General features: G+C 33.2%; 3 protein-coding genes across 3 annotated transcripts in view; 1 reads left to right on the plus strand and 2 right to left on the minus strand.

Annotated features, from left to right (window-relative positions):
- The window catches only part of LOC131846692 (serine/threonine-protein kinase unc-51), a 39,177-nt gene extending 19,635 nt beyond the window's left edge, over window positions 1–19,542 (plus strand). Inside the window, exons 3-17 of the mRNA XM_059196055.1 lie at window positions 7,456–7,672; window positions 8,022–8,095; window positions 8,585–8,745; window positions 9,416–9,552; window positions 10,952–11,044; window positions 11,536–11,697; window positions 13,344–13,636; window positions 14,517–14,627; window positions 15,569–15,692; window positions 16,178–16,350; window positions 16,610–16,727; window positions 17,000–17,128; window positions 17,586–17,704; window positions 18,016–18,151; window positions 18,632–19,542. Of these exons, the coding sequence (XP_059052038.1) occupies window positions 7,456–7,672; window positions 8,022–8,095; window positions 8,585–8,745; window positions 9,416–9,552; window positions 10,952–11,044; window positions 11,536–11,697; window positions 13,344–13,636; window positions 14,517–14,627; window positions 15,569–15,692; window positions 16,178–16,350; window positions 16,610–16,727; window positions 17,000–17,128; window positions 17,586–17,704; window positions 18,016–18,151; window positions 18,632–18,717 (2,133 nt within the window). The 3' untranslated portion in view covers window positions 18,718–19,542. The remainder of the gene's footprint in view (window positions 1–7,455; window positions 7,673–8,021; window positions 8,096–8,584; window positions 8,746–9,415; window positions 9,553–10,951; window positions 11,045–11,535; window positions 11,698–13,343; window positions 13,637–14,516; window positions 14,628–15,568; window positions 15,693–16,177; window positions 16,351–16,609; window positions 16,728–16,999; window positions 17,129–17,585; window positions 17,705–18,015; window positions 18,152–18,631) is intronic.
- Window positions 996–5,520, minus strand: LOC131846693 (uncharacterized). The gene is made up of 5 exons (XM_059196056.1): window positions 5,398–5,520; window positions 5,069–5,298; window positions 3,822–4,287; window positions 2,954–3,091; window positions 996–2,193 (listed from the first exon to the last, which is right to left on the minus strand). The coding sequence occupies exons 2-5, from the start codon at window positions 5,110–5,112 to the stop codon at window positions 1,507–1,509; spliced, it is 1,335 nt and encodes a 444-aa protein (XP_059052039.1). The 5' UTR covers window positions 5,113–5,298; window positions 5,398–5,520; the 3' UTR covers window positions 996–1,506.
- Window positions 19,543–19,646: 104 nt separating the features above from the next.
- Window positions 19,647–24,875, minus strand: LOC131846758 (THO complex subunit 5 homolog). Its single transcript, XM_059196148.1, has 5 exons — window positions 24,705–24,875; window positions 23,953–24,090; window positions 21,901–22,191; window positions 21,411–21,750; window positions 19,647–20,913 (listed from the first exon to the last, which is right to left on the minus strand). The coding sequence occupies exons 1-5, from the start codon at window positions 24,795–24,797 to the stop codon at window positions 19,709–19,711; spliced, it is 2,067 nt and encodes a 688-aa protein (XP_059052131.1). The 5' UTR covers window positions 24,798–24,875; the 3' UTR covers window positions 19,647–19,708.
- Window positions 24,876–27,138: the final 2,263 nt, after the last annotated feature.

A 27,138-nucleotide genomic window follows, 5' to 3' on the forward strand; every position in this document is an offset into this window, starting at 1 on the left:
GTGTGCTCCTAAATATAAACAAAACTCCTAAACTTGCACCAGGCAAGCACACATTTTCTACCAACTTGAATTGAACCCGGCAACCATCGGTAGTGAAAGCAGTGAGTTAAAATTTCAGGTTTCAATCCGGTTATTATCTACTACATTTGAAAAATCATAATTGTTAATACGTAATACCAATTATTACATTGGATTTAAAAAAAACGTTTTTTATGCGTGATCGACATCTAATCATCTAACCAAATGCATAGTATTTTGCAATAAATTTTATTAGTATCTTCATATTATACTTTGTGAACCTTTAATAGTCAGTATATTTTAATCTACAACAGTCAGTGAATTCGTAATTCAGCGGTTACTATGAATATACATAGAAATTGATTAGTTTGCTATTTTCTATGAAGCATTTGAAAATTGGAGATGGATGCTGTTGCAAGGTTCGCAATTGTAACTGTGAAATAATACATACGCCATTAAAAAAAGTATAAATACGCCTCAGATTAAATGGATCTTCTACTGGATACTGGTTAAGCTATCTAATTAATTAATCAGATGAATGATAATTTCACATCTTGCTCTTACGTGATTATTGATTACTTTATTATAAATCTTTAATTAACTAAATCCAGCAGACGTAATAATTATTTATTAAAATATTTTTGAAGATGTATTAATAAAATTATTAAATAATTCCAAGTACTACACTATTCGGTATATTGTAAATAATACACCAATTACTTCTACCTATTAAACTATATATTAGTAATAGTGTATAAGGTACTGTATTGTACATAATAATAAAATTAAGATTATAATTGTTTATTTAATATGCTTACATTAAGTACAAAAAATTAGGCTCACTGTTGTACATTATTATAATTATTAATCATTTTGTTTGTCTCAATACAATAATAAATAATCTGTTACAGTTACAAGTTACTAATTATAAAAAAATACTAAATGAGACAAAGCGATCTACATATCAATGATGGCCGAGTACTAATTCTCTATGATGTTCGGTTATAGCCTTTATCTGTAAAATATAACAATAATAATATTCAACGCTAAACATGAATATTATTTCTTTTCAGTCCATTCTAAATGTTTCCTAAAGTTCATATTAAATTAAAACTGGCTATTTTAAAGTTATTTTGGTTAAGCGTTTATAAGACACGTATCGAGCACAATACATAGCAATGTAATTACATTAATTCATCGCTAGCTAATTCAATACAAATATCTGCCTCACAGTTTATGGCAAAAGTTTTAAACTAGTCTAATTCCATACGCACATAATTTATACTGAAATTTTGCAAATGTCTATTAAAAAAAATATTAACTTAATTTAACTTATTGTATACGCACACGAGTCATTAAGAAAATACTCCATTAACGCAGACACGGTAACACATCGCGGCCAATAAATATTTTTTCTAACGTTCAGATCAAATTCACACGTCAAATTCATACACATCATTTGCAAGTATAAAAATGCTTTTTTTTTAATTAGACTGGTGATTTGTCCTGTAACGGTATCTCTTCTGGCGTCGAGTTGTTTGCGTCACTAGTAGGACGTTCATTTGGTGTTCTTGAATTTGAATTAGAGCTGAAGCGTTTTTTGATAGAATTCCAATTCTTTTTAACTGTAATACCAGCAATTACAACTACCATACCAGCTACTATCAAACCAATCACACTTTTGTTTACTCCGCCATTATTATTTTCTGCAGTTGTTGCACTAATATTAGGATCATTGGGCTCCTGTTTCGAAGGCGTCTCTTGAGGAGCGGTATCTACTATAGAATTTTGTGGTGATGCCGCTATTGGTCCTTTAACAACAGAGCTTCGCATGGAATTTGAGGACCCATTTTTAATTATAATTTCATCATTATCTGAAGTACCTACAATTTCAGAAGTTATACGCTCATCATCTGAGATTTCATTCACATCAGAATCTGGATTCTCTTGATCATGGTTATCGCTATATATCGCTCCGGGTATTACTGCCAGGTCATTGTCATCTAATGTATTAGAACAGTCGTATGATTCCTTTTCACAGGATTCGATACATAGACTTGCAACCAAATTATTTAAAGACTTGCAGGTAATTTTCGTTTGTAAATCATTAAGCGTAGATGGCAGTACTAAGTTTTGAAGTGATGTAAATTTCGTCAGTGTTTCTGGCTCCAAAGACTGTAATTCAGATAATAATACATTAAAATTTAAAATTGGTTACAACCTTCTGTATACACAATATTTTAAACTGATATATCTTGTTAATAATGTTTTTTTCCCATAATTTAAAATATAATATTTAAAATTATATAGGTATTGACATAAATTTATGTTTTCGAGTCTACATAGTCAAATTAATGGCATTTTAAAATATTACCGTGCTAATTATTATATTTAAGAAATTTGCCCTTTAGCCTCCGAGTCAGGGGTTAATTTCTTCCTCCCAGTCGAAAACTTGGGCGCTGTTCCTCAACGCACTGTTCACTAGACTTCATAATATAACTATCGTATTAACTATCGTAACCATCTTAGAGGTTTTCGATAGGGAGGAAATTAGTCAATTGAACCTGTTGCTGTCTCACTTTCAATTTTTTAAATTAAAATAAATGGACCCGATTTATTTTAATTTAAAAAATTGAAAGTAATGTTCATCGTTTTCATTTACATTTATTATTGTATTGTGTCCTCGAATTTGTCCATGCATTTTTGTGCTTCTGGGTATCTTTATTAAATTTAATCTATAATTAGTAATTATATAATATATGTATAGTTAAGAAGTGCAGTCTTCATTTTAGCATGCATGTCCATTGTGAGATAAGAATTATTTAAAGACTGCCCAAATTGTGCCCGAATAGAACTATATTTGGTAGCCGTCGCTGGGGCTATACTACACCCATTAAGTGGGTATAATTCAAGTAAAAAAAAAACTTAAACGTACCGTTCTCATATCATTGCCACCTAATGTGAGATCTGTCAATTTTGTCAATGCAAAACCATTCTTCAAGTCAGTAGGATACTCAATTAGGCGATTGTTACTGAGGTCCAGAACGGCTAACTCTTGCAACTCGCTTATCGACTGGAAAAACAAAAAAAACTTATGTTAATGTCTTTAGAAAATATAAAAATTTAACTATTCTAGTATGTATTTAATTCGTTTTATGTTGTTAAAATAGTTATACATAACAATTTCCCACATGAGAAGGAGTGTATATTTTTCCCACATGTTATCTATAAAGTCGTCTCTTGATTGCCTCTTTCTCATCTATACGAGCCGCCAGTAGCTTGAAGGACGCCAGCAATAGGTGAAACTGGCTTATATACCTAATCAGTATAAACATACACTAGTATGAATGGGTATTATTAAAAATTACCCATATCAATTCAGCTATTTCTGATTTACAAATGAGAGATATCTCTTCTTCTAGAACTTTGAAATATTCTTTCTTAACCAATAAATCTAACAGCCGAATTTCTATTACATTAGTTAACATTGTAATTTAGTAATTAATCAATGAATAAGTTTCTCTATAAATATAATTAAGAGAGTTGTGAGCTAATATTTACTACCCCAACATAGATCGAAAATCGTGAGTTTCAACCTAGCTGATAACTTTGTGTGTTAATTTATATTTACAACTAAGTCTAAAACAAAAATTATCCGAGAGAAGAACGATAGGGTCACCTTCTATATCGAAATATGGGCAAAATAAGTGTTGCGTTCATCACAATTGACAAATTAACAATGGCTCTGACAACCTATTCTGGGATAACAGTCGTGATGATTAATATAAATAAATTTAACTTACACCTGGTGCTAAGTTCATAATCAAATTATTACTAGCATTTAGAAAGTTCACGTTGTTTAGCAATGATACCTCCTTTGGTATTTCAGTCAACTTATTGTTTTGTATTTTCAATTTAGTTGTTTTTGGGTCAATAGCGTTAGGAAGTTCGGTGAGGTCTAACGATGAACAATCTGTGACAAACTCACTGCCCTCAAAATTGCACAAACATATGTCAGGACAAAGTGTTTCATCATTTGGTGTTATTTCGCCTTCACTTAACAATGTATTTGATTGCACTTCTTCAATAGGCGGACTTAGTTCAGTCGTTGAAGTGATGGGATCTGCAGGCTCCGCAATTGCCCCGTTTCCGCTTCCTTGAATGATATCGCCATCTTCTTCGGGCTGGTCTTCTGGTGGGAACTGATTGTTATTTTCTTCAGGTATAAGCAACTCGTCTTCGCTCTGAGCCACTACTGCAGTAGTAGACCTGAAATTATTACCGCACGTGATTGTCATTATATATTATTTTTATCAAAATTGATGACGTAGCTTACTTATAAGTAAAAGATAAACTGATAACATCCACAAGGGCATAAAAGTATTCGGTAAGTCAATTTACTAAGTTGATATATTTTATACAGACTATTCATATAAATGCGTGAGTCTGTTTGTTTGTTATCTTTTCTGACTAAACGGCTGAAAGGCCCAGAACTTAGGAATTTTGACTTAAAGATAGATTGTATATTGAAAACGGACTACGGGAAATATTTTTTATATTAAAAAGAAGATGCAAGTCGCGGTTAATAGCTAGTATATAAAAGTATATGAAAGAAAAATATTTATAAAAAGAAATATTTGTTTATTCTTATATATAATAACCACCGCGTCATATACTGATAATACCTCCCTGATATCGGTGTAATACCTATTGCTTTCAGCAGATTACATTTTTTCTAATGTTACATATAATTTATTTCCACGAACGAGATAGATATAATATATTTATATTATATCTCATTCGTGGAAATAAATTAGACAGACAGACAATTTTTTATTTGTATATTTATATTATTCTATAAATATCTGTGGTAGTATATAGTCTTGTTCTCACTTACATCATTACTGCAAGTTACATCGTAAGGTTCACATACTAGGCACGTATATATAATCGATATTATCACAGATTTCAAAGAATTATGAGAGTATAGCATAACCTATTGTAGTGTTTATGATAGGCATATTTAAACTAAGATATTTTGAACACTTACGCAACAGCTGCCACCAACAATAGGCAAAGATGTTTCACCTTCATGGTCACACAAATGCAAACACTATTGTAAGACGTGCCAAACCAACTGAACTCAGGAGTTGTTACCTGTGCCGCAAGTACCAACGATGCGTAGAGCACATAACTCACTGACACTTATAACTATTATCACTCATTGATAAGATTACCAGGCCACACAGCTTATCGCGAATCAAGTTCGATAACGACGCTCTGCATAAACGAGAAAATAATGTTTGGCGCTCTATATTCTATAACACCTTAAGTACATACGAGTATTTCAAGCAGTAAACGCGTAACATGGGTACCTACCTGTTTATTTAGCTACAATTTATTTACACAATTATATACAAAAAGATTCGTTTGATACGCAACAGTATTCCCGATCGCCATTATCTACGCCAGCTTACTAATTCTGAAACGCGTAAAATCTTGTAGGCATGTGAAAGACTACTGCAGCGCGTTCTGTACTTGTGTTGTATCTCTGGCAAATGCAAGGTTTGATACATAACACATTTTCTCTGCATAACAAAGTATAATAGAAAAACTGCCATGTATTTCTTTAGAAATCTGCTGTATATTTAGCCCGGATATTGTGTTGAGTCATAGTTGTTTACATAACCTATCCAGGAATTAATCGTATTTTTGTCTTTATCTTGGTTCACTATAATCGACATTGGCAGATATAGTATGTGTTATATAGTGACTGATTTGCGCTATCGGCATTCTCAATAGTGGACACATGAAGCCATCCTTGCTTACAAAATTAATCGACTATAATAAATATAATACTAATAATAATATATATTTAAAAATATTATTTTTCTGTGCTAGTTGGTACTTGCATTTTATTTCTGTTACGTTTCATTAATAGTACATTTTTACTACTTACTTTGCGATTCGATTAAAGGTCACGCTATGGATGAGCAGTCTATTATTAAACAGTTAAACAAACACGTTCCGGCTATACTCGTAGAATATCATCGCCAATTCCTTTGTTTATGTTAGAAAGTTCTTAACATTTTGAAAAGTACACGTCTTTTTTAATATTGACATAGATTTTATTTATAGGTCGGCAGGCTTGTATTCTGTAATTTAACGTATTATGGTTTACACCATAATAATTAAGAAGATCTTGAATAAAATAAAATGAGATGTATTTTATTTTATTCAAGGTCTTCTTAATTATGGTTATGGTAATATTATGGTCGTTTGAAGGCTCTTAAATATTTTCTATATTTATATAATATATTATCATATCCATTTGTTAGTATAAAATTCGAATTGCGATAAATACTGCAATATTTCCTGAAGTACAAAATGGTAAATGGGTACTTTAAGTTTGTCTGAGACAAGCAAATATTAAAAAACAGTAATTTATATGTGTCTACATGCTCGAGACGTTATCTTGCTCTTGTCAATCTATTACCAAAAAATTGTATTTGACCGGAAGGCATAACGTAACGCTGGACTTCTGTATGACGTTTACTGTGGTAGTTCACCGCCGTAGTCATAAGTAGTAAAATAATTTAAACTACACATATATATAATATTTCGCGCATAAATTAATAAGAAAAAATTACGTCCAACTTTATTCATAAATTCAAACATCTTAACTTAGTAACACATTTATAATATTAGTTACTTGTTATATTCCTAATTTAAACATTGCCGGACATTTACCAACACATTATCTGTCAAATCCTATGTTATTTTCTATTTATAATTCTTCAATGATTACAATAGTTTTTATAGCACAAAAGTTCGCAAGATTGATATGATATCTCCACCAACTTCCTTGAACGACAGCTGATTAAATATTAATATAACTTCCCAAATATATATCAAACTTTGTGAAATATTTAGATGATTTATCGTGATGTGTCATAATTATTAGAATGTTTTACTGTCTTTTTGCTTGGAACGGAAACCATAATATTATCAAATTATGATTGTAATTATAATGAAAACTTGCAAACTGTGGGTCAGGCTTAAAAACAGAATGTTCCACGTATAACAAATAACTAAATTATAATTTTCATGATATATATCAAATCGACTACATAACTTAGTTTGTGTACATGGTTTTCAATTATCTTTTTACGATTGCACTACTGATTGTTATGAAATTTGACGTAAAAATTGCAGACACGGACATAGGCTATCTTTATTCTCAAAGGACGCAGGCGAAGTCGCGAGTTCTGAAACGATAATTATTACAGTTTTATCGATTCAGAAACTTCGTTTTCATAATATTTCAAAAATAAATATTTAGTTAATAAGACTATTAAGATAATAAAAATTTATAACGCTTAACTCAACTGAACTTACAAATGAACAGGTATCTATTGTATCACAAATTGTCAACAGTACTGCAATGGCGGTGACCTGGCCGACTATCTACAAGCAAATCGGCAGCTCACCGAAAGCACCATCCGTCTATTTCTACGACAGCTGGCGGAGGCGATGCGAGCCATCCACGCCAAAGGCATAGTCCATCGAGACTTGAAGCCACAGAACATCCTCCTCACACACAACGTCGCGCCGCCTCGCCTGCCGCATCCCTCCGAAATTATTCTAAAAATTGGTACGTATTTTAAAAATTACACAATACTCAATTATTGATATTTATGTAATAATTAAGAGCTTAGAGGAAATATCCTTTTTAAATTACATGCCGTTAAATCCAAAACAATTCATCAGACCATTCCATGACAATAACAACTTTCTACTTAAAAGTCTATGAATATATTTAACTGTATCGTTCATGTATTGACTTATTAAAAAATCAATAATTTATTATACAATAAACTCAATTGAATAGCTATAATAAATTAACAAAATTTATTCAAGTAGGTACTTACGTATAAATATTCATACCATACATGCGTTTCTTTGTAATTTATTATGTTTCATGTGAGTTTCTTTCCGTGCAGCTGACTTCGGCTTTGCAAGGTTTCTCGAAGAAGGAAACATGGCCGTCACACTTTGTGGCTCACCAATGTACATGGTAATTGATTGCTTATGGATTATTAGCTTTATATGTTTTTAACAAGGAAATTTGTTAACCGACCTCTATAGAGTTCTTCTAATGTTATTTTTTTTTTGTTTTGATACCTCAGAACTCTCTCTATTATAAATCGATTAAACAATATATTTTTATAGCAGAGATACGATTTTGTTAAAAAATTAATTATTCTTATATTATTACTAGTATTAACATATAGTATTATACTATACTTTCTGTTTATTCACAAAGAAATTGCATCATTATTTTTCAGTAAATAGCTTTTTAAATTAAATACAAGTAAAATATAGAATATTATCTTATTCAAGTGTACTATGCCAGAATGTGCCCAATGAACTGCCTATCTTCCGGCTTTACCATCAGATAATAATGATGAAACTAGAAGTTTAATAACTGGAACACCGTAACGAAGTTTGAAGTCTGTTTTTCTGTAGTACCAAATTAATTATGGTATATATTTTAATATTACAGGCACCAGAGGTTATAATGTCGTTAAAGTACGATGCTAAAGCCGACCTTTGGAGCCTTGGAACAATTGTATACCAGTGCCTAACTGGTAAAGCTCCTTTCCAAGCTACAACACCACATGAACTTAAAGCCTTCTACGAGAACAGTCATGGCCTTCAGCCCAAGTGAGTTATGAAATAAAATTATTCTACATTGTCTATACTCTATATTATACCTGTGAATAAATTGCAATTTTAATCTTTTGATGTATATTAGCAGAATAGAAATTATATTGGACCCTAGTCCAATATAATTTCTATATTGGATGATGACCCTAGTCAATGAAGATTATTTATAAATTACTATGATATTTGTAACACTACTCCAGCCATTTAAAACTACCATTTGTAAGAGTTTTACGAAACTCACTTCAAAGTTTAATATTTTCTGATCGTCTATTTCTTAGTCTTCAACAATTTGGATGCCATTTAAAGGGCTAGTGATTAGTCTCAACGACGTCATCGTATATAGATCCATCACTCTATGATGGGATGGATCTATATACGATGACGTCGTTACAATTTTCTCAAGGAAAATATACAGGCTGAAAATAAAATTCCGATTTAGACCTACATACATATCTAAAAAACATAATGTTATTCATACCTGGATGAATGTCACCTTTTTGTTCTTGAGACAAGTACGTAGAACACGTTACATATTCAATGTTAATTTCTTCTCATAACTCATTCTATGTAGTATGTGGGTAGAGTTAACAGAAAATTGCGTATATAATAATAAAATTTCCATTAAAATTGTTATATTGGAGTGTACAAAATGAATGATTAATTTCAGAATGCCACTAGGCACAAGCGAAGAGTTATGCAACCTTCTCATCGGTCTTCTACGACGAAATCCACGTGAGCGCATGACCTTCGAAGTATTCTTCAACCATCCGTTCCTCCAACGTCCACGCACTACGTCCATTACAAGTTTGTATTTTAATTTTACACTTACTACCTACTCATGTACTAGTTGAAATTGTTGATAGGACATGGAGAGTTTATATAAATACAGTAGCATAGCGTGAGTGATAGAGGTAGAGGCAGCCATAGGCAGAGTTTAATTAATAAAGATGATTAAGATAGAGGGGTGCCGATTGGGCCTAGGCGGGGAAAGACACTACGCCGCTGTACATATATATAGAAAAAATGAAAGTAAATATGTTAAAGTTGTTGCAAAAAATATACTAATACAATACAACATGATTCATTTATTGAAACCGGACGCATTGTTAAGTATTATTACCACTTACAAAATAACATCCTAATACATTGAACATTCATAAACCTGTATGACTAATCATCGGTATAGTCTGACCTTTAATGATGACATTACTATATAAACAGTTTTCCTGTAGATTTCCTTAGACATATCCTTTTCCTCATTCATTTGAAAGTAATTCATACCATTTAACAAAAAGAAATGAAATTTGCAATGTAATGTTGTAATCATGATAATGCTTTAAAATTGTTTATTGTACCTAGTCTAATTATCTAATAATATAAAATCAACAAGACTTGTATTATATGTACTTTTCCTAGAAAACGCTCTAACGATTTGGTTAAAAAATTCTACTTTGATAACAGTTTCCTTTTCAAATTTATATATATATATATATTATCTTCTCTGGAAAACGTGATTCTACAAATCACTTCGAACAAAGTTTTGAACATATGGTTTTCTATATGTATCTAGCAACTTTATTAACCTAACTTACATACCGATAATTAAGAAAGTTAATCTTAGTTTACTAAAATTGCTAAAACTTTAGAAGTTAACTAAGATTCGTTTAATGTCGTTTGTACCATCTCGATAGTTAAATATCTTGGTACCTAAACTGTTTAATAAAAAAAATTAAGTACTAAAAAGAACTCTTGGAACGTCATTACATGTGTATAATGTCTTTTATAAGCAGTGATTGATTAGACTCCACGGATATTTTCAATCTAATCAAATTTCTAAATTGATAAATTTTAATCCTTTCTATAAGCGCCTCTGTAGGCGTCATATTAAACATTTTTTGATAAAAAGAACGTGTAATAAACTAAATAAACGACTGGAAATTAGCCACGCAATGTATATAAACTCCATCCATGTTGTAGTTTATAGATGAAATCACTATAGCGAGAATTTCCCGTAACGTTTCCAGGTATAATGTAACTCATTATAAGACCATTACAAAACGTCTTGTAACTTACACATGAACAAACACTGCTTATTTATTCACTTTCGCTGATGACCAGAAGCATTAAGTCCGTTAAATTTTGAATACTTAGTTTCACCACAAGGTGTAAAATTGGTATATCACGGTATCTGAATATTGTTCAGGTTTGGACATCGATACGCCTGACATATTGGACAGCGATCTAGAGAGCGGGGACAATACTAACAGTTACCTAGTGGATTCGTGGAAACATCAGGGTACTTATTTACCGACTCTTACTAACACAACCAGTCATAGACACATCGGTTTGTGCATGGAATGAGGGTGACAACATATCGATAAACACAGATTGTACCAACTTTTTAAAGGGAGAATGACAAACCCATAAGTGTATATGTTAAGTGATTTTAACAACTAAAATTAATTCATATTACATCGACTTTAATATTTTCTCGCATTATTTTTTACACCACCATAGTAAAATCTAATCTTTTGTGAAACATTCTAAATGAAATAAATTCGGGACAAACACACGACTTGTATACATTCTGTTGCTTAAACGCATAGCTTACATGCAAACAATGTATACTGTATGTACTTTACACGATGCATCCTTCAAATATTTCCCTGATGAAATTCACTAGCTCTCGCCACGTGTGCCTAATCGCTTCTCGTTCGTCTGTACTTATTTGTTAATTTATAATGTACAGAGAGCTCGCACCCTTATAATAATTTATCGTGGCTACAGCTTGTACAAGTTCGAACAATGCTGCTGCGGGCAGTTCCGTGGGGCGAGCCACTGTGCGCGGCATGAGTGCAGTCCCCGCGGCAGCGCCAGCCCCGGCCTCCGCCCCGGTGTCGCACGCGCTACCCATTTTGCAGCAGAGAAAGCCACAGCCTACTTCCTCTGGTGAGAAACTATTGCTTACAATGTATCTCTGTAACTGACTAATTACTCAGACACGTTTAATTCTGTTCTGCATACACGCGATACGTCCAACGATTAGTATATATATTTTGATTTTATGAAACAAAACAGGTTCTTTGAGGTGCTTTTGTCATTGAGGTGCCTGCATATGCAAATAGACACTAATGTATACCTATGTAATGATTTAGTATTAAGCGGCCTGTTGCAGGGTTTTTTATATCGAGTTATATTTTTGTTGTAGTACTAATCAAATTTGTTCCCCCAGTCAGCACTCATTTGTGTGTTCATTTACTGTTTATTATTTGTTATATACTGCATCCGTAAATTGAACTCCTTGGAAAACCTACTTTGCAAATTACACAATATGCTTTCAGTGTGCAGTTATTTTTTTAATACATTGTCTGAATAAATACAATACTCAAAAACAATACAGGAAAAATAGTACCATGTTATACATTTTGTTGATTTTCCTGATATTTCTGAGAGATTTAATAATATACAAAGAAAAATTATAATATTGCAATACTATGTAGGTAATATCGTATTATCTTCTTGAAAAGTTCAGATACCTTAAGAATTTACATGAAGGGGTTACATAATGAGCTGCTTATTGTGTGTAAAACCTTTTGTTTTTGTGATCGTTTAAAGTAATAGAATCTGCTATTGATATTTGTTTCAACTTAACATACTACACCACGTACATACTTGCTTACGTATATTACGTGACAAATACTTATTTTTAGAACTAATAGTAGTATTCAGTGTACATTACTTAACATTTTTTTAAATACCTACTAATGTTAATTGTTATAATGTTTACGCTACAATATTTTAACATAAATATCAAATTCATCCAAATTAGCGGTGTTTTCTTAATTTCAAATTGTTTTCACTGCACTTCTTTCATGGTTTATCGTATCATCATTATACTGGTTGTTTACGACTGCTTCGGGAAATCTCTTAATGCTTACGATATGCAATTAACCTCAATATATAATAATATAAAGCATGACGCTTTTAACAAAGCCTGACGTCTTTATATTGAAATCAAAATTTGAAGATAATATTAGATTTACACGATAGGTGTTGTAACTATTTGTATCGTCCATGACTAATTTATGTCGTAATTTGTCTTCTTATTTCCCTGTTATATTTTCTGCTAGACGTGTAACCTGTGACGTCTACGCTTAGCTGAACTGATTAGGTCGCAACCGGGTTTTATTTTTATGTTGATGATGCAATGGCGCAGCAGTTTACAATGATGAGGCACGAGTGGAAGATAAGTCGGTCAGGTGACTGACCCTGCTGATCATCGTAGCTACTTCTGGGATTACGACGACAGAGAATTAAAAAACTATTGTATTTAGAATAGCCCAAAATTGTTTTATTATTAAATTTCATTATACGTTTATTGTAGTTGGAAAAAATTAAATAAATTTTCCAACTTACAGTAAATGTATTTCGTAACGTTAATAAGGCAAATAAATGATATTAAAACTTTGTCGTAATTTGTACGTGAGTTCAAAATTACATCGGCCATTCGATTCCGACCTGCCCGAAACGCAAACTCTGAGCGGCCCGGACTGTAACGATTTCCTGCTCTAATATGTATCGTGTATGTGCCGCAGCGGAGTCGTCGGACACGATGTGGGCGGGCGAGGAGGACTTCGTGGTGGTGGAGGCGGCGGAGGGCGGCTCGGCGGAGTGCTCGGCCGCGTCGTCGGGCTCCGAGGCGGCCCCGCGGCCGCGCTCGCTGCCGCTGTCGCCGCCGCCCGCGCCCGCCGCGCTCTCCCCCGCGCACGGCCCGCACGCCCCGCACGGCCCGCACGCCCCGCACGCCCCGCACACCCCCGCGCACGCCCAGCCGCAGCCGCACCACCCCGCCGCGCTGCCGCAGCCGCAATCCTCCACACACTTCCGGGTCAGTTTATATTTTAAATAGATAAAACGCTAATTTTTATATTTATTTATTTATTCATTCCAAACGATTCTAGTTGTGTAGGATAACCTAATAGGAACTTTAAAGTAAATTTTCGTCTACAACATAATAGCAACTTAAGCAGTAAATCTCGTTATGTCATGCGATTAGTCCTTATAAGTGTTTATGGTCATCATTATAATAGTTGTCTACAGAATAGTAACGCTTATTCGACAAAAATGCCCTCAATCTAGTCTTAAACAATGTGGCATTGTAAGCAGTTTCGGAAGTAATAATAATAATTATTTATTTATTTCCCTGAATTGTTTCATATGTTCACATTAACATTGATTACTACACTAGCCTGGGTCTCTCCTGTAAGAACGGGAATAGGAATTTAATGTACAAGATATTTAGGTCTAAAAATACGGACAATTTTTTAAACCAAAATATCTAATAATATCCAACAAAGTAAACTAATAGAATAGTGAGTGGAGTGAATTTATAATATTTAAGACAACAACAAAAAATTATTAACTAAAGCCTGTAATATATAAAATTTGTATTACAAAATTTAATACTCATAATAAAATAATCTGTTATAATTATACACATGTGCTATAATATTCTGCACTAGTTACCCGCCCAGGCTTTGCACGGGAGTATACATATATTATACTTATAATCCTCTTGATTCACTCTATCTATTGTTATAAACTTTATTAAAATCCGTTAAGTAACAGTTATGTAAAAATTATTAATTGATACAAATTGGAACTCTAAACGCCCTAAAATGTCCTCTAACACTTAATAAATACATGTTATTAGGGACAACTATTATAATTACTATTAATAATAATTAAGTTTATTGTGTAAATTACAGAACCCCTTTGACCTGACATCTAATAATAATATTCCGCGATCACAGCCTATCGATGTGCTCCGATCGAATAGTCGAAATGCAACCAACATCGGCTCGCTGTCACCACCCACTGTGAGTAACCAGCACTTGACCGTTGTTTATAAATAAGAAATATATAAATGTAACTTCACGACTATTATCCTATATGGCGTAGTCAAACGTATTGTCAACTTGACATAGTAAACGCAACACTTGATATTCTCACGTTTCGCTGATTATATTGGAATCCAACGTAGCAAGGGGCGAACCTATATGGTGGTATATTCATACATGTATATTGAGACATATAGGTATGGTGAATATACCACCACACAATATACCACCACACTTGTTAAATTCATTTGACAATATTTGTGTGTCTCTCACTCTATATTTTAGTTTCCAAAAGAAACACTTGATTTTCAATTAGTTGATCTTGTATACTGAATAACTAATAGATATACATAGTACTTATACATAGAAACACACTTTATAACAATATTGTTTATGTATAGATGAAATATATTCAAAATAATATAAAAGATTATCAAGAGCCGTAATTAGTTTAAAATGTACAATTCGATGATATGCTTTTTTTAAACTTATTTTTAACTATTATCTTACTAATATGATATAAACTTACTATTATATTTATATTAACAATAACTATTATTATTAACGTAGAAGTTTGTAAGTGTGGTAGAATGGGTGGATGTTTAAACTATTTCACACAAAAACTACTAAATGGATTTTAATGAAATTTTACAATAATACGGCTTAGACATCAGAATTATTATATATAAATATACAAATTTTAATTCTTAATAATATTATAAACGCGAAAGTTGTGAGGATAGATAGATGTTTGTTACTCATCACGCAAAAACTACCGAACGAATTTTAATGAAATTTTACTGTAGCTTATACATCAGAATAACATAGGCTATTAATATAACGCGGGTGAAACCGCGGACACGGCTAGTAGACTGAATTAGACGGCGGTCTAAGCTAGTATTGTAATCGGACGCGTGCAGGTGCCGTTCACGATGGGCACCACCCCGCGGTCGACGCGGCGCCGCAGCAGCAACTCGGGCAGCTCGCCGCCGCCCTCGCTGTGGCAGGTCTCGCCCACCAACGCCAGCCCGCTGCGCAGATCCGGTATGCACACGCACATTATAATAATACCCCTAGACAATGCACATGACGCCATCGGCTATTTCATTTATTTTTTTACGGGATTATACAAATCTATAATTAATGTTAAAGGTTGTTTTCTATAAAAAATAAATAGAAATTGACATGAATGTATGCATTAAAGGAAATCAAACATATATTTTGCTATAATCATTATCATGTGTACGACTATATTTTTACCGTCTAAAAATCATTCTGCACTGAATTACTGAATAGTTATTTTATAACAAAAATTTCATACTACCTACTATTTTTAATATAATAATAATAATAAACAGTTGTCGCAATCTTTTGTATCGTGATATAATATTAATATTCATTAAATAATACTGTTTTGGATCAAGTTTGAGTTGATTTTGCAATATATAAGAAAGAAACTATAATAAATTGTGCTCGTATTAAATGTATTGATTTCTGTGTAAGTGTAGAACATATAAATAATATGTTAGGTTCGTCCCCGCCAGTGTCGCTGGCGTTGAAGGCGAGCAGCGAGGCGCCGGGCGGCGGCAGCTCCCCCAAGCGAAGTGCGGCCCTGCCCGACGCACTCGTGCGCGGCCTGCGGCTGCACCAGCCCGACCCGCCCCTCTACATACCCAACCTGCAGGAGGAGACCATACTCGCGGTACGTACGCCGACACCGCAACGAACGACAACCTGTTACTAATCCGAAGCGCTAACCGCGTGGAATACAGTCTATTTTACTTGCTGCTAATCCAGATATGCATTGATCAATTGGTTTATGGTATAATCAATTAAGTATTCGTATAGTTTATGCATTACAAGCAAATATACAAATTATGAAATCTTTCTTCTTTATATATTACTACTATTAATATTCTACTATACGGGACTAATTATTTTTATTTTTGCAACCATTTCAGGAGGAACACAGTAAAGTGTTCTCTCAACTCAATTTCGTCCTGATGTTAGCAGAGCTGCTCTCAGATCTCGCCGTATCTTGCGGATCACCCATTGCAGCTCTCATGGATGTCTCTGACGGTAAACATGATTAAAATAATATATAAAAGTATTTAATCAATATTCCTTCACAAACATTTAAAAATCGTTGTAATTTAGACATAATGAGCATTAATATAGCTAATGACACAAAAAATATTTTTATTAATATAAGAAAAACGAGAAATATTTAGTACAAAATAATAGATAATAAAACTTACACACTATACGCGCAAATAATTGACAATGCAATTAACGTATGTGCAAATATGTAAGTGCACGTGATTGTACTAATGACAGTGTCCTATTTACAGAGCGCTGTAACGAAAGCGTTCGCCTGGGTCTCCTGGTGCAAGCGATGCAAGCACTCGCAGCCGGACTACAACTTGCGGCACAGCACTACCGCTCGCGAACGCTGCAGTCCACGCCACAAGTACGCCACGGTAAGTGAACCATGCCAACCATGCCTCTACCCTCTGCGACGAAAGTGCCAAACTCTTTGTCTCAGTAACATGTATTTCTTTCTAGTCGTTCAGTTTTGAGTAGACCCGCTCCGATACTAGGAGTATTGAATTTTTGTCTTTGATTCAATATGACAGCTTCCATTCTTGAATAATTTTTTAATATATTAATTACTTCAAACTACATAATTTGATTACATTATTGCTGTATTAAATGGAATTGTGTAATATCAAGGTTTATATATTTTTTTTTTAAACAAGACATGGATTGACTGTACTTATAGGAATTAAATTTGACACAAGATTTTCACAAGGAATATAGCTAATCTAAAATATTAGTGTAATTATTTCCATTTGACTTTGTTCTATTCACCGAGTTGATAAGTAACACCAACAGGTAAAGAATGTGTATTAAACTATATTTTATTTCCTTCCCAAGTTGTGTCACTGATGAACGGGAAGTACAAGTGGATAGTCAACGAATCCAGGAGACTACATGACTCTGGGATCATCCCCGCTGTATGCGATAAAATTCTCTACGAGTATGCAATTGAGCAGGTAAGAATTTCAGTATATTATTGATATATATTCTACAGGATCAATGTTATACTAAAGTAATAAACTACTGACGTTGTTATCTAGCAAGTATGGTATGTAACAGAATTTTATACTATACATTATACATTTCAAAACTAACATTTTCTTTATACAAATATTTCTTTGCCAGTTAACAGTTTTTCACTGCATTAGAAAAATAAGTAGCGATGTAGAACACCCATGATGTGTAGCGTAAATTGTCTATGAAGGTCGATTCACGCAAGTTCTAAATTTGCGCAAGTATTCAATATTTTCATTTTAATTGGTGACAGTGTCAGAAGGCGGCACTGGAGGAGTTGTTCGGCGACGTGAAGGAGTGCGAGCGGCGCTACATGTCGGCGCAGGTCCTGCTGCACTCGCTCGTTCAGCGGCACATGCACCCGCACCACCGCACCACCCTCACAAACTGTTAGTATCCCTCTCGTTTCCAATAAAACTATTCTAATGCATAATACCATAAACTTCACGCCATCACAATAATATATATCTTATATATAAAACTACTGTACTACTGTGACACGAGAATCTTATATATAAAATTCTCGTGTCACAGTTTTCGTTCCCATACTCCTCCGAAACGGCTTGACCGATTCTCATGAAATTTTGTGAGCGTATTGAGTAGGTCTGAGAATCGGCCAACATCTATTTTTCATCCCCCTAAATGTTAGGGGTAGTCCAACCCTAAATATTTTTTTTTTATTTTAAGGCAAAACGTTTGCCGGGACAGCTAGTATATATATAAATCCATACTCGTGTATGTAAACGATGAGGAGTGCAAATCGCTTACAATAAAGTAGTGTCATCAAATATCCCAAGTTTTGTTCGGAGACTGGTTATTCATAGTTTCTTTTTATTTTTTATATTATGTCTATTCTATGATTGTTCTAGATCGAGATGCAGTGCAGAAACGACTCAACTGCCTAAAGGGTCCACGTAAAATAATGGATGTAAAACTCGAAACTGGGATCTCATAATCTAATAAGTTAAAAGTCATAGTTATAAGCACACATCAAACAAGATGAGAAGTGATTTTATTTTGTTCTCAAAAACTGACTCACAGTGAGGGATAACCTAATAAATGATAAAAAAAAGTGTATAAAATGACGGATAAGTGATTGATATATAAAAATCATTGAATGATTATTAACAGAGATTGCAATAGTGGATTATATTTTTTTATGTGGAGCACTAGACTTCATATAACCTGTAGCATATATGTATATGATCGTGTAGAACATTCTAGTGTTGAAAGAATGTTATTAACCTCTATAAATTGAAAACAAATTTAGTATAGTTATTCTCTTGCATCATTTTTAAATAAATGGTTGTATCTTCTAGTAAGGTTTGTAACAGTAGTACAAGTTTTTCATGAGGCGTTATATAAACTAATTACAGTAATATTTCACCCATTTTTAGCCATGTGAGACTTAATCATAAAAAATGAAAAAAAATTAGAGTAGTGAAAGTAGTATTGTTTCCAATTAAGTCTTATAAGTAAATTAACATTTTATTATTACCGACTATAAGTGTATTATGTAAATGCAATCTATGATATATCTCGATATAGATACAATGCTATAGAGATCTCATTATTGACCAATAACATTATGGCATTTTTAGGTTAAGTTACAAATTATAAGTATTTCTTTTGAATCTAGTATGAATTTTTGTGTATTTTTTTCAAGTCATAATTATAAATTTCGTATACCTATTGCCAATTGTGATCATATTATTATGTTTTTTCCTCAAACATGTTCAATGCTTTACTGAAAATAAAATAAAGACTGTTGTATTATAAATTTATTCCGTTTTTTTACACCATTTTTTACCAGCGCAAAACTCTCGTAATACATACAATAATGTGTTTCCAAACAATATCAAGTGATTAGGTTAGACTTCAGATTTTTAAATTATTCATTTTAACTACTCTAAGAAATACAAATGATTAGGTACTTAAAAAAAATATTAGAATTGAACAAACACACCGGTTCCTTGCTTTAAAAATTTATATGGTTTCATTCTGTTACGACCCCGAAATGGGAATAACATTACTTTATCTGGTGGAAATTCTGAAGATCCTGTCGTTTCTAATAAAATGTCAAGGTATGTCAATAGTTTAGTCATTTGTAATGATAAAGTAGTCTGCTTATTGTCTTCAGCAATCCATTGTGTATTTATCACTCTTTCAATATCCCTAATGTCATCATTTATACCTGAATGATGAGTACCATTCCAATAAAGTGTGAGAGAAAAAATTGGAGCTTTTTTCGGGTAGTCACTTCTAAGAGCTACCAATGCTACTAATTTAGCAGATTGCCTTGTAATAATGGCACGATACAACATATCATTATTATTGACAACTCCTTCAGATATTAGAAAAGCTGTAGATGGGGACTGACTGTATTCTGGCCATCCAACTGATTGCCATTGTGTCAAAGATCCGGATAATCGTAGGGGCATATTCCCTTTTACAGACAAGATTTTTCCCGATTCTAAATCCTGCAATTCCTTCATCAATTCTACTCTTGATTTTAATCGTTTCTTCAACGTCAAAATGAAGTTTTCAACTGTAGTTACACTTAGACTCTGACATGGCTGAACAACTTTGTTAGATTTATTTTTATCTAAAACAGCAGCCATAAAATCTAAGCCGCACATTCTCTGAGCCCAGATGTATGGTCTACCAACTTCAGAAATAAAATAATTGAAATCTTCTTTTATTCCTGCACTATTCAACAAGTATGTGGTAGCTGGATGAGGAGAATCATTCCCTGTATCAGCTGGGTAAAGCTCATTTAGTATACAGTGACCACTTAGAACATCAGCAGCTGACACTCCAGTGACAGGTTTTGGTAGTGTAACAGTAAATTTCACAACTACAAACTTTAAATGTAGAAGATAGGAAAACACTAAATTTAATGCTGTGCCATCTGCAACTTTCACTGACAGCTGAATACTGAGTGGATGTTTCCTAAGCACTGCCTTCTTTTTAGCTTCCGCCTTTTCTTCTTTCGATATCTTAGAAGATCTGTGATGTCGTTTCTTTTTATCTCTGTGCTCGTCGTCATTATTTTCCTGGTCTGAATCAGAATCATTTGATATAACCAACTCAGAATCTACAATACTAAGTTGTTCCAACCTTCGTGCGTCATCTTCATCTCCAGATATACCTTAAACCATTAGAATAATATTATAAGTAATATATGATAAAAATATGAAAACAATTCTTAACTATTTAGCAATTACATTGAGTTCACAAATATATCATCAGAGAGACAACCTTAATGATATTGTAGTATCACACACTGTCTTCTAAAGGTTGTAGGTTCGATTTCAATATACATACATACCTAAACTAAACAGTTAGATGGCATTGTCTGTGTTACAGACATAAGGACATGAATATTTATTGAAATTATAATTATTCATTTACGAAATATTGGTACAGTCAGTAGATAAGTTGTGACATAATTTAATTGCCTGCAAATAAATGACGTCGCAACTTAAATATTATTAAATAAGAAAGTATTTATTTTTGTAAGAAATATTCTTTAATACTGTAAAAATTATTGAACAATAGACAATTCTTAAGTTTGTGTTTAAATAATTGAAACCAAATATCAGACTGTGACATTATTATTAGATTATAATTTTATTGAATACCTACCAACTGTGACAGTTTTGGCACCCAGTGCATCAGAATATGCGCTTCCATTTGCATAAAGCAGAAATAAAGGCAGTGGAAGGAGAGATGCAGCTCTGGCTTCATCTCGTTTTTCATCTAATCTGAGAGCTAAGCATTCCTGAAGTGGTTTAGTGGACTTAAGCACATCTTTAAGATGTGGTGCCAGAGCTTCAAGTCGAGAACGAGTAGCAGCAATGGCAGCTGCCACTCTCTCTTTAGATGCTACAAGTTCATTACATGCACCAGCCAATTCACGACGCTGACGTAACTCCCACTCTAATCTTGCTAGCTGTAGTTGATGCTCATCAGTTTTAGTTACTTCCTGTAATAAAAATTATTATTATCACTTTATTAACACAACAAATTCTATTCAAAATCATTTAGACAATTCTGTGTAATTCAGACACAAATATATAAACATAACTACAAACTTTCACATTTATGTTTAGTAGGTTTAAGTAGATTATCTTACTTGTCGAGATATTTCAGTAGGTGCATTTTCATAAAAATCTTCTATGGGAACCAACTCAATCTCTTCATCCTTTGATTTAAACTGAAGGCACTTTGTGACTTCTTTATTAAGATGATCCGCTTCATATAATAAATTCTGTAGAAGTAGATGTGTAGAGTCTACCCTCTGCTTCTCCTTGTGAAGGGCATCACGACCTGCTCTTGTACGTACTTTCTCAAGCCTATTGAGCTTCTTCAAAGCTACTAAATGTAGTGATGCTTCTATTCGTTTTGCATTAATTTTATCTTTAGCCTAAAATATAGATGGTAAATTATTAATTTTCTGTAAAGCATACAATTATATTTTTATTAATAATGAAATTTTCCTAAATATTATGGATGGCAATCATTATGTATCTGTTTAACACACTGTTTTATCTTCTGATGATTGCATGTTGGATGGATGTAGTAGGAACATTTGTGTTCATATTTAAGTATCAAAATGTGTTTTATGTATTATATATTGTTATAATAAAAATTTGCACATGGTGTAGATCTAATACGTGCCAGGATGTACATCCTGGCACGTATTAGATCTACATACTTCCCTAGTACACCTTTCTTCTTTAGGGCCCACCACAAAACTAGACGGGGAATTCGGTCGTTTGCCTTTTCGAGATCGACAAATACCATGTGCAAATTTTTATTTACACTCCGGTATTTTTCGCACAGCTGGCGTAGTGCAAAAACGGCATCCGTGGTGCCTCGACCAGGCATAAAACCGAATTGATTTTGTTACGTCCGATCGGCGGTAGGTGCCTCCGACAAATTCAGTGTGGCGGTAGGCTTACACTAGGGTTCGGCTCTAAGCCCTTACCTCTTCCTCATTGTAATGGATGCTCTGATATCGGACATTCAGGACGAGGTGCTTGTTGCTTGTTGGTGAGTATGGAATCGAGGTCAGGGTAGACTAGATAGATGGCAAGAAAACTGGAGAGTGTTGGCTTGAAGATCAGCAGAACTAAAACTGAATACCTATTCTGCGATTTCGGCGGTTCTGTCTAAACGGTGTAATGCTTCCGGTCTGCTCCGATTTTCGGTACCTCGGTTCAGTTATTCAAAACAATGCCGACATAGACCGCGATGTAAGGCACAGAATTAGTGCGGGATGGATGAAATGGCGACAGGTCTCGGGAACGATATACGACCCCCGAATGCCCTTGAAACTAAAGGGTAAAGTTTATAAATCAATCATAAGACCTGTCATTTTGTATTACCAGGAATGACAGAATAAGGAATGTGTATATACATACGAGGAAGTTTGAAAGTTGCGCCGGTTATAGAAAAGTTGCGAGGTAACAGATTGACCTGGTATGGGCATGTTATGCGGAGGAATGAGGACCATGTCTTATGGAAAGTGTATAATATGAATGTGAATGGATGTAAAGGGAGGGGACGCCCTAAGAAAAGATTGAGGATTGTGTAAAAGATGATATGAATAAAAGAAGAGTATGTTTAGATATGACGACCGATAGAGAGCAGTGGAAGAGAATGACATACTGCGCCAACGCCAAATAATGGGATAAAGGCAAGGCAATGATGATGATAATGATGTATAAATATAGATATATACAGAAGAATGTATTTCTGTCATTGTCTAGTTAATTTACCTGAAATTGTAGATGGAGTAGAAGGGTCACTATTTATTTTTTATTTAGAGGTTTGGGGTACTGTCAGATGATCGTTAGCACTGCAATCTACATAGGCCATCTAGTTTGCTACCTAGACACATCAGAGTCAAGAATTGAAGGATATTCTTAGGAGCACTGGTTTTTATCTCCTCAGAATAGAGTGTATACTTTCCAAAGGAAGGCGGGCTACACCATATAGGATGAGTAGTGGCATTTCCTCTTCAGATCGGCAAAATCTAAAGAATTTTGTTGACCCCAGGCCTCAGTTTGCCATGCATTATTTAATCTGCAGTGACCAGTGAAACAGTCAGTCATAGGGTCACTGAGTATAAGACTAATTGGTTGTGAGATGTCCACAGTAATTAAGTTATTTAATTTATTACCTCTTCGGTATTCTTCGCTTTTAGGGCCACTATGTCAGAAAACAGGTCACGGATATCTTGACATATCTTTTTAAACAAAACAGCATCCTTGTCAGCTGGTCGAATTTGTGCTTCTGTTTCTTCAAATTCCACCACACGCTTTGTAACACAAATTGCAAATAAGATGTTAAAACTAATATTCGTTCATAAAACAGGGGTCATGGTGATAAACAATTAATTAATATATATATAAATATAAAAATGCAAACATCATTTTTTGTTTACTGTTTACGCTGTACTATTATATTAAACTACATACTTTAATTATATATATATTTGTACATAATTAATAAACTATTGTATATACATTCATACAAAATTATTCTTAAATTAAGAAAAAAAATAAAAACGTAAAATGTTACACATTACTTTGTTTACTTTATTCTAAATAAATCCATTCAGCTATTTAGCCATGAAAAGAAAAACAAACATAGACCAACTGACACCAACATTTAATGTTAGTTTGGGTTTTTTGCATATAACTTTCATTATAAAAACATCCTGCATGCGAGATGAATGCTTGTTAAAAACTAAGGTATGAAAAAGATTTAAGGCTGTATAATATATAACCTAAACATAAAATTATATCTTAAACCTGTTAGTAATAGTAGATGTAACAGGCTGTTATATCTACGAAGCAATTTATAATATAGAGGTTAAGTTAATAGTTCCAGTGAAAATACCGGAGGGAGATTAATATTACACTTGCTTACCTTATACACATCTACTGGCGTTTGTCTAATTGGTTCACTTGAATTACTGTTATTTAATTTACGGCGTTTTTTAGAACTTTCGTCTTTACCCATTATATATAATATAAATATTAAAAGATCAAGGTTTTAAAAGATAATTTAATCAATTCGCTAAAATGCTTAAAATGAAATTAATACAATCACAGTCACAGATACAAATCTAGTAGTAGTGGTATATTTTATCCACAAGTGGATAGGCAAAGGTACGAGACCATACAGCCTAGATACAAATCTATTGTCAATCTACTCTGCAATACCTTCACTGCCTACGTGCGCGTACACCCGATAAGGATGGATATAGAGTACATCTTACGCATGGTGTTGCCGGATGATATGAACTTAATTAATTTACCCACAAATATATAATATTATTATAATTTATTATATTTTTTTGTATGTACTTTTTTACATTTTTAATTACATAAATAAACAAAAATTAAAGCTTATTGATGCTTTAATTTTTGTTTATTTATGTAATTATATATGTATTTTATACGGGTATATCAGTATGTTTATATATTTGCATTTATATATACATATATTATTTTACTGTACTTGTCTATATGTATATATATCATCCACCCTGGAGATATGAGAAGTATTTTCATAGTACGTCATCTATATATAGGTATAGGTTTTCCAAAAGTCAAGGGCTTCATTCGTCAAATAAAGAGAGACTATAAAACATAATATCTTTATTGTTTTAACAGTTTGACTAAAAAAAACACTTGTGAATTCCTATTGACCTTTAAACAATATTAATTTGTTGTAAAAATTGCGAATGTTTTCGCCTTTATTACATACCGATTTAGTCGCATAATGAATACGTACATTTAGATATTTTTTACATATAGCTTTAATCAAAAGCGGATAATGGCTGTCTAAAATTGACCGATCTGCAAATTCATGATCTTCGGAGAATAAATTTAGGCCAAGGCTTTTTTTTAAACATTCCTGTATGAGGTAATGTAAGGGGTCTTTCAGTTTATGTACTTTATTTTTTCTATAAATTTCTTCAGCTATTTTACATAATTTAACAACAGCTTCAGAAGGATAATGCAACCCACCTTTGTCTTTTTTATACTGTAAAGAATGAACTAATTTTTCATTACTAATCAATGCATTTAGGCACTGTTCGCACTTAATTTGATTTTGTAGTGCTTTGACGACGAAACCTGCAATGTATACAATTACATGTCCTGCGAATTCGGTAAGTCTTGTTGGGTTTGCCAGATAATCATGGTCTTGTAATAAAACTACCTCAGATTCTAATGACGGTAGAAGATCTGTATCATTTTCTACTAATCGATTACGATCTGTCGTATTATTAATTGCGATCTCCGGCTTACTGTACGTTAAAATATTTATATCGCTCAAAGGCAAACAATTACCTGAAGTCAGGTGTTTTAGCTCGCCATGAACTAGCATGCGTTTATAAGCAGCTTTAAATTGCCTAGCGGTTGGATTATTATTAAAATCACCTTTTGCCCTAATAGCACTAAAAAAAATTTCTAAGTGGTCTTGACTTAGTTTATAAGTTGTTAAGAATTCCAATTTATTTAAGACTACAAATTCCTCATAAAGAAATAAAACACTTTTAATACATAGTAAAAAACCTAAAAATCCTGTTTTCCTCTCCGTATCTAAGATATTTCTGTTGTTAATTTTTAGTAATTTTATATAGTCAAACATTTCTTCTAGGAATTGTTTAATAGTTTCATAATTACTAATTTTGAGAGGTTTTTTAAAACCATAACTGTTCAAATTACGCGTGTTCAAAATGTCGAATAGTGTGTTGAATTTCCTAATAAAATCTACAGTTGCCTCACAATTATCAAATTGTTGAAGTCCGATACTTTCGTGGCTAAATTGTAGTGCATCGGCCACTGATTCACTGAAGAGTTGCGCTGCTAATTTGACTTTCATTATCTGTTTCCTATAAAGAATATGGGCACCTCTTAATTTATTTCCTAAATGAAAACCCTCGTCTTATTGAAGTTCATGCAATAGTTTTAAGTAACGCCAAGAAACAGTTTCACCTTCCGCATTTGTAAGACATTCTTTGTCACCTAGTGTATTTCGTACTAATTTTAACATATGAGATGGATCCGGGAATATTACCATCTTTTTATTTTTGTGTATAAATATGGGATTAATCACATCTCCTGTTAATTGACATCCCAATAACTTAGCCATAGAATAATTTGCAGGACATCCGTCAAAAGTAACTGATGCAACATCCACACCACATTCAGTTATTAAATTGATACATGTTTTAAGTAAAGATGCTTTTTGTTCGGCAGTTACCCCATCTATCAAAAAGTAGCCGACGGGAAGTTTCCAACTGCCGTTTAGGCAGGTCAACATAAAAACTAAAGCTTCTTTTGCGACAGGT

The sequence above is a fragment of the Achroia grisella genome, unplaced genomic scaffold (assembly GCF_030625045.1).
Source record: "Achroia grisella isolate CSIRO2021 unplaced genomic scaffold, CSIRO_AGI_Agris_v1 utg512, whole genome shotgun sequence".
In the NCBI taxonomy this organism is placed as follows: Eukaryota; Metazoa; Arthropoda; class Insecta; order Lepidoptera; family Pyralidae; genus Achroia; species Achroia grisella.

Bases quoted from the DNA above. Each gene is read 5' to 3' on its own strand.
- LOC131846693 (XM_059196056.1), bottom strand. From the start codon at position 5,112: ATGAAGGTGAAACATCTTTGCCTATTGTTGGTGGCAGCTGTTGC. The intron at 4,288-5,068 runs GTAAGTGTTCAA...TAATAATTTCAG, and splicing joins TTGTTGGTGGCAGCTGTTGC to GTCTACTACTGCAGTAGTGG. The intron at 2,194-2,953 runs GTACGTTTAAGT...TCTGAATTACAG, and splicing joins GTGGCAATGATATGAGAACG to TCTTTGGAGCCAGAAACACT.
- LOC131846758 (XM_059196148.1), bottom strand. From the start codon at position 24,797: ATGGGTAAAGACGAAAGTTCTAAAAAACGCCGTAAATTAAATAACAGT. The intron at 22,192-23,952 runs GTAATAAATTAA...TCTATATTTTAG, and splicing joins AAGCGAAGAATACCGAAGAG to GCTAAAGATAAAATTAATGC. The intron at 20,914-21,410 runs GTAGGTATTCAA...TAATGGTTTAAG, and splicing joins TGCCAAAACTGTCACAGTTG to GTATATCTGGAGATGAAGAT.